Source organism: Periplaneta americana, chromosome 7, assembly GCF_040183065.1.
Source record: "Periplaneta americana isolate PAMFEO1 chromosome 7, P.americana_PAMFEO1_priV1, whole genome shotgun sequence".
Lineage (NCBI taxonomy): Eukaryota > Metazoa > Arthropoda > Insecta > Blattodea > Blattidae > Periplaneta > Periplaneta americana.
The window spans coordinates 2,217,803-2,229,097 of NC_091123.1; the positions used below are offsets into that span (position 1 = coordinate 2,217,803).

Sequence of the window (11,295 nt, forward strand, 5' to 3'; positions counted from 1 at the left end):
TTGGATTTCAGGTTCCAGCAGCCGTAATCTGTTATGAATTACCTTGAGGGCTTTATCACAATGCGGCAGAGATTCCTGGACGTCTTCCAACAGAATTCCCCCTAGACCCTTCAAGTCGTGCTGCTTCAACAGACGCAGCAAACTCTTCTTGTCCTTTATTTTGTATGACGCTTTGAAAATGAACTTCCCTTCAGGACTGACCTCGATCTTGGGGTTATTGACTAATGCCTCCGTCAACAGCCACTGAAATCATCAATATCCATCCGCATAAGAATTAACTTACAAATAGGAACAGTACATACAGTATAAACCTGACAGCATGAGGACTGCAGCTGAAACGCCCAGAAATTAATTAGCTTCCGAAGAATCATTACTAAAGTCGCGATGCTGTTATTTCCGGCGTGACTCCTCCTCTTTGCTTACGTCTTAGGAAGTGAAGGCTCTAGCAAGTCTAGGTAGGTAGTATCGTTCGCCATTTTTGTTCTTTCGTTGCCGAGCTACCAGACAAGGAATCTATATGCCACACCGTTAAACATTATCATGTCGTAGCTTCTATGATAAATCAAACGCACTGTAATTCAGCAAATAATTGAGCGGCAAATAACGTCCTCGTGTGCTTTCTGCAAACGCCAACGAAAGAGCCAAAATGGCGGGCGATTATATTAAGTATTTATCGAGACTTAAGAAATGAATGTCTTCATCAGCGAATCACAAGACGCACAAGTTTAAATGCAGCCGACCTGCAACGCGATTGGCTGCTGGAAATTAGAGCGACGGGACTATAGGGTTCAGATTTCGATGATTGCATTTTTTCTGATGATGCTAGCAGAATGTTCTGTAGAAAATAAATGTGGCTTATACCGAGAAAAATGAAATGAAACCATTTTTATAGTTTTTTTTTTTTTTTTTGCCATTTCTCCCAGACAGAGCATTTTGTACATTTTGTAAGAAATTTTAAGGTCATTTTAAAGAGAAAAAAAAAAATCAATATTTTTGTCATTTTAAGCCAATTCTAGTGTACTGTCATTATAATATTAGTACAAATCAATTTTCATGTTCTTCAAAACTAAATAGTTCGCAATTCTAGGAAATCTGTGACAATCCTACTCCCACTACATATACTTCTCTCGAACTAGACTGATGCTACCAGAAGTATTCATTTTTATTCCTACACCTGAAAGACAAGACTTATCCTTTGAAGGGTGTGGCATAAGCAGTTGTCCATTGCATTGTAAGGTTTGTGTCTTCAATCCTTGTAGAAAGGAGCTTCTTCCATGTATAAGGCCCTTTCAGTTGACAAATCGCCAATCCTTCACATTTTAAAATCTATGGAAGATGTTTAGAAGTAACTGCAATGCTGTACCAGTGAATAGGGATTATAAAGAATGGACACTTCGCGTCGGTACCTTTGATGTAGCCGGACTGATTTCAATGACCTTCAAGCCAGCTAGAGCGTGAGATTCTGCTTTCTCCCTAGAGTTGGCGCTGACATCACACCAGCTAGCAGTCGACACAGCGGAAATATAACACATATAATTAATACATCTAGGTACATTATGTACTCAAATAAAATAAATTGGATCCATAAAATAATAAATCCGTCATTAACTGTAATGTCTAGACTCTAGAGTTCCTTTATAATGAGAGTTGAGACGTTGACCCCAACAACAATTAAAATATGTAATGATTTGATAGCACTGAAAATGGAAAAACAAAACTCTTATGAGAAGTAAAACCATATACCTATATTATATTATATACAAATATTAAACGAATTTGATACTTAATTTTATAATGTATTATATTATTTTATAATATAATGTATTAATCTGAAATATAAAAAAAATATTATTACAACTAGTTTGCCACTGAGAAATAAGGAAAAGCTGTTAACTTGAATTTATTTGAAGCAAAGCGTTACTGGATTATGCAATAAGGTAGGCGATGTTTGGATCCTGTGTCTCAACTCTATTCTCAGTTATTATCTTAGCGTATGCTCGATTACACTAACCTCTAGCGCTTGAAAGTGGAACTATACGCCGGCGCACAGAGAAACAAAACACAGGAAAATTCGCTCAGTGTCCATTCTTTATAATCCCTATTCGCTGGCTGTACTGTGTGCAAAATCACTGTATAACAAGATCAAAATAAAGGTAATTCTTACGTCATATATTTTGTAGTCAGCAAATTTGTAAAATTTGAAAATATCAGCAATCTGAAAAGATTTTTTTCTTTTTAGGTCACTTTTACTTGACGCTTAGAGCAGGCTCTCTAAAACAGTTGCTTTTCGGACTGTTATCATTCCGAAAAATTGAACTTTAGCAGACATTTAAACAAAAGAATTGATTCAATCATGACATTTTCTTTTATCTATTTTCTTTTAATTTTTTTTTTAATGAAAATAATTCAATTTTAAGTTCCTCATATAATATAAAAACAACAACTGAATAGACTACAGTGGACTATAGTGGACTTTAAGTTGCAAAACGGTATGTCGGATACAGGGGGGAGAGCCATTAATCCTTCCCATTGAAGGCTTTAAGGAACCAACCTGGACAAATACCCAATGTCCCATCCCTACCTTCCCGTGGTGCAGCTGTTAGTAAGCATAATTTTACAAGCTGAACTAAAGGGAGGGGCTACTCATCAATTAGCACTGGTCAGCTTGATGAGTTAATGACTGAATTTGGTATAATTTTCCTCTATCCAATACCTAATTCCCTCTTTACCCTTTCTTATCCAGTCCTCTGACTGAACTCTTACTTTCTTCGACCCTGACGGCATTAGAGCAATCGAGGCCTAGGGGTTTATTTCCCTTTCCTTCCTCCTCTTTCCACTTTTCTGTTCCTAGTGCTGACCTGCTATGGCACTAAAATCGTCCTCCAGTGGCTTAAGGAGGGAAAGCTGGTGATCAACAAGATCTCCCAGCTAGGTCCAATGGACCCGTCGACCAACAGCAGGTGTGGTCCTCCAGACATTCTGGGGGTTGTGTGTGAATGAAGTAGCCAACAAAACGTTAAAATATGGTGTTCACTTAAATCAGCTACAACTTGCCATTTAACAGAATTGGAATATATCAGTCTCCTAACTGTCCATTGTGCAACTCAAACCAAGAAATGGATTCAGAACATCTCAAAATCTGTGCGTCAGTGGCTAACCATGACAATATCTTTGAAAAATATTGGAGTGCAAGAGGTCAAATGACTTTATTGTCAAATGCTTGGTATTAGAAAACAACAACAACAACTTTATGTTGTCAGCAAACAGCTGGATACAGTAAGGAGATTGATTGATTCCTCATATAATATGTAGGAGAGAATTTTTTACTAAAAATAATATTGTATGCAACATGTAGGGCCTACGTGAAGAACTTCAGTGGACTCATCCCATATTCTGGAGTCGGCTGCACCTTGGCCGGAAACATTGGATTCGCTTATCATACTTAAGCATAATATAGGTTACTACTTTATGCTCCATAAAGTCATCTTTTTAAATAATTAAAACCTAGCCCCTAATCATTACATTCAGAGGAAAACATACTAGGCCTACTACAGTTATATTCTATTTCAAGAAGTTGTGAATAATTTTAAGGAAAAATTGTTCCGGGGACGGGTATCGATCCCGGGACCCTTTGCTTAGCGTGCGCTCTACCGTCTGAGCTACCCCAGGAACTATACACGACACCGTTACAATTTTTCCTTTTTTTTTTTTTTGTAACAGTGTCGTGTATAGTTCCTGGGGTAGCTCAGTTGGTAGAGCGTTCGCGCGCTAAGCGAAGGGTCCCGGGATCGATACCTGGCCATGGAACAATTTTTCCTTGAAATTATTCAAACCTGCTTTACAGGGAGCTACTACCTGAAAGCCAGATTTGTATCAAGAAGTTGTGTTTGCACATTATAACAACCCCGGACAGTCAAGTTCACTGTTGACGCAGATACTCGCGAGTTCAAGCCCAGTCGAGGGCAATGAAATCCCTCTAGGAAGGAAGTAAAGCTGAGGGTCCCACGTAGCAGATTTACAGCAAATAAAAGAATTCTGTCCCTGATAGAGGCTCAAGCCTAATCTGCAGAAAGCGTTGTTAAATAAATCACCACCACTACAAACCTGTTTCACTTTAGACCCTACATCCAACTGGTTCGTTTCGTCCAGGATTTCGTCCAGTGTCAGGGGATGATCGTCGCCCTCCTGATGTCTCGACCTCATGTGCTTCACTATCTTAGCCAGTACTCCAAATTTGTACTGTGAACTGTGGCTCATAGTCTTGTAACTGCAACCAGCAACACGAGAGCAACACTCTAAACCTCAGGATACAAGTGAAATAATATTTCGGTACTCAGGAATAAAATAACTTGGTCAATGTAGAGTATCCACCGCCACTGAACGAATATTATCACTTTTATCACTCCCAATGCACTATAAACCAATTTTCGGCAATCTAATGTAAAAGACTGCCTACAGATATTTGGAAAGTTTCAGAGAAAATACACAAATTCAATTTTCTAACACGATATTTTTGTTTTTTAAATAATTAAGTAATTTGCTGGGAGACATCGTTAGATATAGACCACTCTTACACTAAACTGGAGTAATTTCAGCTTATCAATCAAATATGATTCTACTTACTGTTTTTATACGATCACCTGTTATGTAATTTTTATTTTATACATATTTCATTTTTATTTCCCATCCAAAGTTCATTAAGAACGCTGAATATTACTTAATATCTACTATCTTTCTTCAAATAGTGTTTATATGCCATGTTAATTTTCATTTGTTTTCGTAAGTTAACAATGATGCACATGGGAGCAACTTATAAGAAATTATTTTCCTACACAATCCACGCTATATTCACGTTGTTTTGAAATGATTAATCGAAGATGGTTTGCTTATTGTTTATTACACGCACATTTGTATGTAATCTCTATTCCATACTTTTTTTTTCTATCCCAAGATCATTTAGAATGGTGAATATTATTCATGCTTGTTTCCTGTATTTCTTAAAATAATGTTATGTGGCATGTTAGTTTTTATTTGTCGTTATTTACGTAAAAATGATGCGTCAAAAATAAAAAACAATAATAATTTCGTACTCACTCCACATCCTATATATTCACATTTGTTTTTCAGTCATTTATTAAAGAATGTACCGGTATTTAAAAGACTAATTTAGAAACATGTTACATAAATCATCCTTGTGCCAGAAGAGAATGCTCCCTGGACCAAATTATATTAAAGAATGTACCGGTATTTAAAAGACTAATTTAGAAACATGTTACATAAATCATCCTTGTGCCAGAAGAGAATGCTCCCTGGACCAAATTATATTAAAGAATGTACCGGTATTTAAAAGACTAATTTAGAAACATGTTACATAAATCATCCTTGTGCCAGAAGAGAATGCTCCCTGGACCAAATTATATTAAAGAATGTACCGGTATTTAAAAGACTAATTTAGAAACATGTTACATAAATCATCCTTGTGCCAGAAGAGAATGCTCCCTGGACCAAATTATATTAAAGAATGTACCGGTATTTAAAAGACTAATTTAGAAACATGTTACATAAATCATCCTTGTGCCAGAAGAGAATGCTCCCTGGACCAAATTATATTAAAGAATGTACCGGTATTTAAAAGACTAATTTAGAAACATGTTACATAAATCATCCTTGTGCCAAAAGAGAATGCTCCCTGGACCAAATTGTCGTATTTTGCAGTGGTCGTCAGTACTCGCTGAAATGGGTAACAATATAATTATGTTGTACGTAGCAAGTGGGGTATCAGGGCTGCCAGCCCCGATGATGATCGGACGTGTAGCACATGATGTAAAAAGCGGGGTATCGGAGCTGCAAGCCCCGATGATGATCCGACGTGTAGCACATAATGAAAAAACGCGGGGTGTCGGGCACTGAAAAGTGCCTTTTCGAAGGCATGGTGACGCGCATTTGACAAACGCAGTGTACATACTTGCTAATAATCCCTTTTTATTTGTCGTTATTTACTTAAAAAATGATGCGTCAAAAATAATAATAATTTCGTACTCACTCCACTTCCTATATTCACATTAAATGTGAAACAAATTTTGTTTTTCAGTGATTTATTAAAGAATGTACCCGTATTTAAAAGACTAATTTAGAAACATGTTACATAAATCATCCTTGTGCCAAAAGAGAATGCTCCCTGGACCAAATTATCGTATTTTGCAGTGGTCGTCAGTACTCGTTGAAATGAGTAATAATATAATATAATTATTCAACAAGTTATACTTAATATGTTTAGTGTAAAACTGGCCTATGTCTCTATAGTGGACGGGACATAAGTAACATTCACCAATAACTTAAAGAAAACGTAAGTACAAAGTTTACTACGGCCTCAAAGGCTGAACTACAATTTCAGAGCTCACTATTCCGTATTTCATACTTTTACTTACTTAACAACATCAAGCTTTGGTCCAGCCGACGATGATGAAGGTGGTTTTGACTTTTTCTTTGAAGACTCATCTTTCTGTGATGGAATAATATCTGCATCTTTCTTCTTTTTCTCTACACTAAAGACAAACAAAATTATTTTTGTGTTTCATTAAATTAATATACACATTCTGTTGTATTAAACATAAATGGAATACAGAAGCAAATTCAGTCTCCTATAATATAATATGTGAAACTGACAGGTAACATAACCCTTGTTCAGAACTTACGTTGGTGTAGCAAGAGCTCTCTTTTTAAAGAGCTCCCGCTCCCTCAAAAGTGCTGGATCCATTATTTATGTCCTCTTCTTTTCGTGTAGTTCTACTGAGGAATACTTATAATTTCACCAGTTCTACGAAAACTGCAGAAAAACAATATCCATCATGATTCATTATTGAAAACCCAGACCACAATATTTGATCAAGCTTGGAACGGAAACATTTACAATGTTGCCAACAACCCCACACATAATAACAGGAAGTGGCTATGATCTGTGGAGGCTAACTATGCTAGTCAAAAAGCTGAATACTTCATAATAAAAGGACCGATTTTTTTCTAAAGTTATTAATAAATTTAACTCTTTTATAATCATACATAGGATACGGTAAATACGAACAAAAGACGAGTACAATTTGCTTAATATAATATAAATAAAAGAAAATAGACGTGACATCTACTCGGAAATTCTTGAACTACGTCCTAGAGCGGGTTGGTTGTATTGTATCAATGGGTAACAAATAAAAGCTCAGCAGATGAGTCTTACAAACTCCCTATTTAGGCCTACCTAATAACTCTTGAAAACAACACAAGATCACATGAAAGCCTAAGAATGAAAAGTTTTAATGTATGAAAATAGAATCACACAATCCACAAGAACGTTTACGTCAATGTCATACAGTTCAGTCCTTCTCTGGCTACCAGTGCAAACTCAGATGCTTAAAATGCAGTAAACATATTTTAATAACAAATTGTCCTTTTAAAGGCCCATATTTTCAGGCCAGATGCATGTAAAGGGCACCTTAAATAATAGGCAATGTCCAGTTTTAAAAGAAACATATAGAAATTTTTAACAAGTCTATCAGATCTAGGCAGCACGTTGTAAGCTATGGGTAAATTTTCCAACTAAAGATCCAAAAACTTACGCCCCACCCCTTCTTAAATTCCTGGCTACGCACTGAATACCATCAAGCAATAACAAATGAAAATAATAAAAATGAATTTTCCAATGAGGCATTTTCCTGTCATCCCATGAGCAAACGAGGCACTCAGATTCCTAGAGGTTTTGGAATCCATACTGAATTTTTTGTAAGTGGCTTCAAAAAGATATTGAAGATCATAAAAAACTTCACAGAAAGATGCCTGGTCTAAGATGTTTGTAGTACGTACTCAGCAGTTACTTTGTTATAGCTCCTGACCTTCCTACAACAGCAGGGCAAATCCAGACATTCTTGATGTATGTTAGAAAACAATGTAGAGGTATTCAGATAAGTCAAATATAATATAAAAATATTTATTGAATAAGTTTCCGTCAAATGACTTATCAATATTAAAAAAAATATATATTTAGGCATATAACTAACTAATGTAAGTTCATTCTTAGCTGAGAGACTACAACGTGTTCATAATGTGTGCATATGATTCATCTGCAATACTCGTAAACTTGACCATGTAACGCCTTCCCTCCAGTTACTTTCATGGGTGCGTCTGAAGGAACGAAGAACAATACATTCACTGTCTCTTCTGTTTAGAATCATGCATACTTCTACTCCGAATTATCTGTTATCGCGCTTTCAATTTCTTACAACTCTTTGAAACCGACATCAAGCACTTCTTTCTATCCCTCATCATAGAACGTCTTTATACTCATCTTCCTATACTGTAGAAATACCTCGCCTCTGGAATTCGTTACCTAATGACGTCAGGGACTGCCGGACTTTATCACAATTCAAAATTAAATTGGAAAATTTTGTCTTAGTTAATGTTTTTAGGTATTGCTAGAAGTATTGATTTGTGTTTCTTTTTTCTTTTTTAATCTAGATTAAAATTGCAAGTTTCTTGTTTATGTTAGTTAATTAGTTAGGATACAATTAATTATGATACTTAATCACTCATTTAAAGTTTGTGTGACTGCAACCTGTGTATATTTTTGTGTGGCTTTACTTTGTTTGTAGTGTTTTTTTCTCTCCGTCTTTATTTCTTGTGTAGCTTTACTTTGTAAATGAATTTTTTTCTGTTTATTTTTATTATTGTATTTGTATTCCTGGTGTTGTGGAAGAGAAGGCCTGATGGCCTTAACTACACCAGAATAAATAAATAAATAATTAACAACATATTAACTTCAATGAATTATTTATGTGTCTACAGGTTTTTTTTTTTTAATATTGATGTCATTTTGATGACAACTTATTCAATAAATATTTTTATATTCTTGATGCAGCTTTGTTCCACTAATTACAACAGAGATTCCGTCTGTTAATGTAACACCTGTCAGTCAGTACACAAGAAAAATATTTGCTAAGCTGTTTTATGTACAGTGTGTCCCATAGACAGTCGGATATTCACCGTCAATAATAATGTAAATCTGTATGTCTGTCCGTATATGGACCTGCTGTATTGTAAGGACTATGAACAAACAGTACTGGACATCAGACATTCTCCACATAAAATAAATAGTTCACAAACAATGGCTCTGATGCACAAGACAGCTCCCTGCCATGAAGAGAAGTTTTTTAGCAACTTGTAAAATTAAAATATAGTAATATAGTAAGGGTGTTTGAGAATAAGGTGCTTAGGAAAATATTTGGGGCTAAGAGGGATGAAGTTACAGGAGAATGGAGAAAGTTACACAACACAGAACTGCACGCATTGTATTCTTCACCTGACATAATTAGGAACATTAAATTCAGACGTCTGAGATGGGCAGGGCATATAGCACGTATGGGCGAATCCAGAAATGCATATAGAGTGTTAGTTGGGAGGCCGGAGGGAAAAAGACGTTTGGGGAGGCCGAGACGTAGATGGGAGGATATTAAAATGGATTTGAAGGAGATGGGATATGATGAAAGAGAATGGATTAATCTTGCTCAGGATAGGGACCAATGGCTGGCTTATGTGAGGGCGGCAATGAACCTCCGGGTTCCTTAAAAGTAAGTAAACACTCTTCAATGGCCAGGCAATAGGATTTTTGCGCATTTATTAAAAGAAGGCTGAAAAGAAGAATGCTGGCATTCAAGATCTGCTGCTTGATATATGAATACAGATTTGGCAGAGGGATGGAAAGCTCAAATGCATGTCACGAATATCAAAAAGCATCAAAATAGTTACAGATAAAAAGAAAATGAGTGCATACAAAGAAGTTTTTAATTAATAATTATTTGGTTAGAAAGTACCATTTAGTTTTTTCAACATTTAGTATAATAATTATTTGCATTTTAACACCAGCCGAGGACTGGTCTGTCAGGATAGCAGGTTGAAGTGAAGGTTACAATGTCTACAGCATGTTAAGATGTTGCAACTGAAATGATTCACGATAAAATAACAATATCCAAGAAATGGTAGCTTTATTATCCTTTTAAATAAATTTACATTTTGATCCTTCTTACAAATGCTGCTTCATGTATTGATGTAGTTTTGAACTCGATATTCTCCAATCACAAACCGCTTTTTACTGAAACTGTTTCTTTTATAATTTCTGTAGAAGTTCCTTTGCACAGAAGTCAGATTTTTGCATACACATTTTTTAAGGTTTTGGACTCACTTAATGCAATAGCGTCATAAATTAGTTACTCTCCTTCGAAAATATATGTTTTGAAACAGTATTCATTTTTTTTTTCTTCATCGTTATGGGAGATCTTCCTCTGTCTTCGTTCTTGTGGATGTAATCACAGTCACGAAGCTAGAGTTTTGAGGATGCTAGAAACAATAGACTGTGCTGGTACTATTTCGCATTGTCTGTAATGAGGCGATATTAGCGATCCTAGTGGTGAGCAACTATCTAATGTTTATATATTTACTACATATTGAGCTTCGTGACTATATATTAGACTGTGGTGTAATTATTTTCTTGGGTATTAAATCGCAGGTCACTTTTGTAGCCTACACGTGAATACCAGTTACTTTTCTTTTGTTGACAGCAATGTTACTTACTATTTTCGATGACTGAGTTATTACCACACTTCTCATTAAAGATTTCCAGTTTCAAATCTAATTAGTGATCGATTTTTAACAGCGATAAAAAAACATGACTTCTTTCAAAAGAAAAATAAGGCTAGGAGTCCGTAAAAAAAAGTTTCTCACAATACAGGTGTTAAAAATCTCTTTTTTACAGCATTGATTATTTTTTTTAACTTTTTATGTTAAAGTTATGCCTTCGCTTTACTTTGTACTACAAATTTGTAATGTTAGTTGATGTTACTTATCAAAATTGTATAGAATAATATGAACGTAACTGACGATAAAAATTAATTAAATTGGAAACCTGTTCAATGCAGAAACGGAACAATACTTCCAGTCCTACGAGAGAAACATCATTGAATAAAACGGAATTGCTGCCAGTTAAATGCAATAACATTAAAACAAAATACTGCAAAAATCACAGACAAGAAATTGTACCACTCACTAGCTATGTGATGCAATCTTCAACAGAGGAAATTCTCTTCAAAATATGTGACTGGTTCTCAGTCAATAAAATTAGTATTAAATTGTAACAAAACTAACATAATTCAATTTAAATCCTGTCCAAATTCAATGACGCAAATGTCTAGCGCAATGATTAACAATAGATCCCTATTAGAAACAACAACAACAACCAAATTTCTTGGCTTAAAAATC

At 35.3% G+C, this 11,295-nt stretch overlaps 1 protein-coding gene across 1 annotated transcript in view; it reads right to left on the reverse strand.

The window, feature by feature from the left end:
* Nucleotides 1-6,918, reverse strand: part of LOC138702823 (transcription initiation factor IIE subunit beta-like) — a 30,718-nt gene extending 23,800 nt beyond the window's left edge. Inside the window, exons 1-4 of the mRNA XM_069830135.1 lie at nt 6,696-6,918; nt 6,429-6,545; nt 4,105-4,267; nt 43-243 (exon numbers count right to left, since the gene is read on the reverse strand). Of these exons, the coding sequence (XP_069686236.1) occupies nt 43-243; nt 4,105-4,267; nt 6,429-6,545; nt 6,696-6,757 (543 nt within the window). The 5' untranslated portion in view covers nt 6,758-6,918. The remainder of the gene's footprint in view (nt 1-42; nt 244-4,104; nt 4,268-6,428; nt 6,546-6,695) is intronic.
* Nucleotides 6,919-11,295: the final 4,377 nt, after the last annotated feature.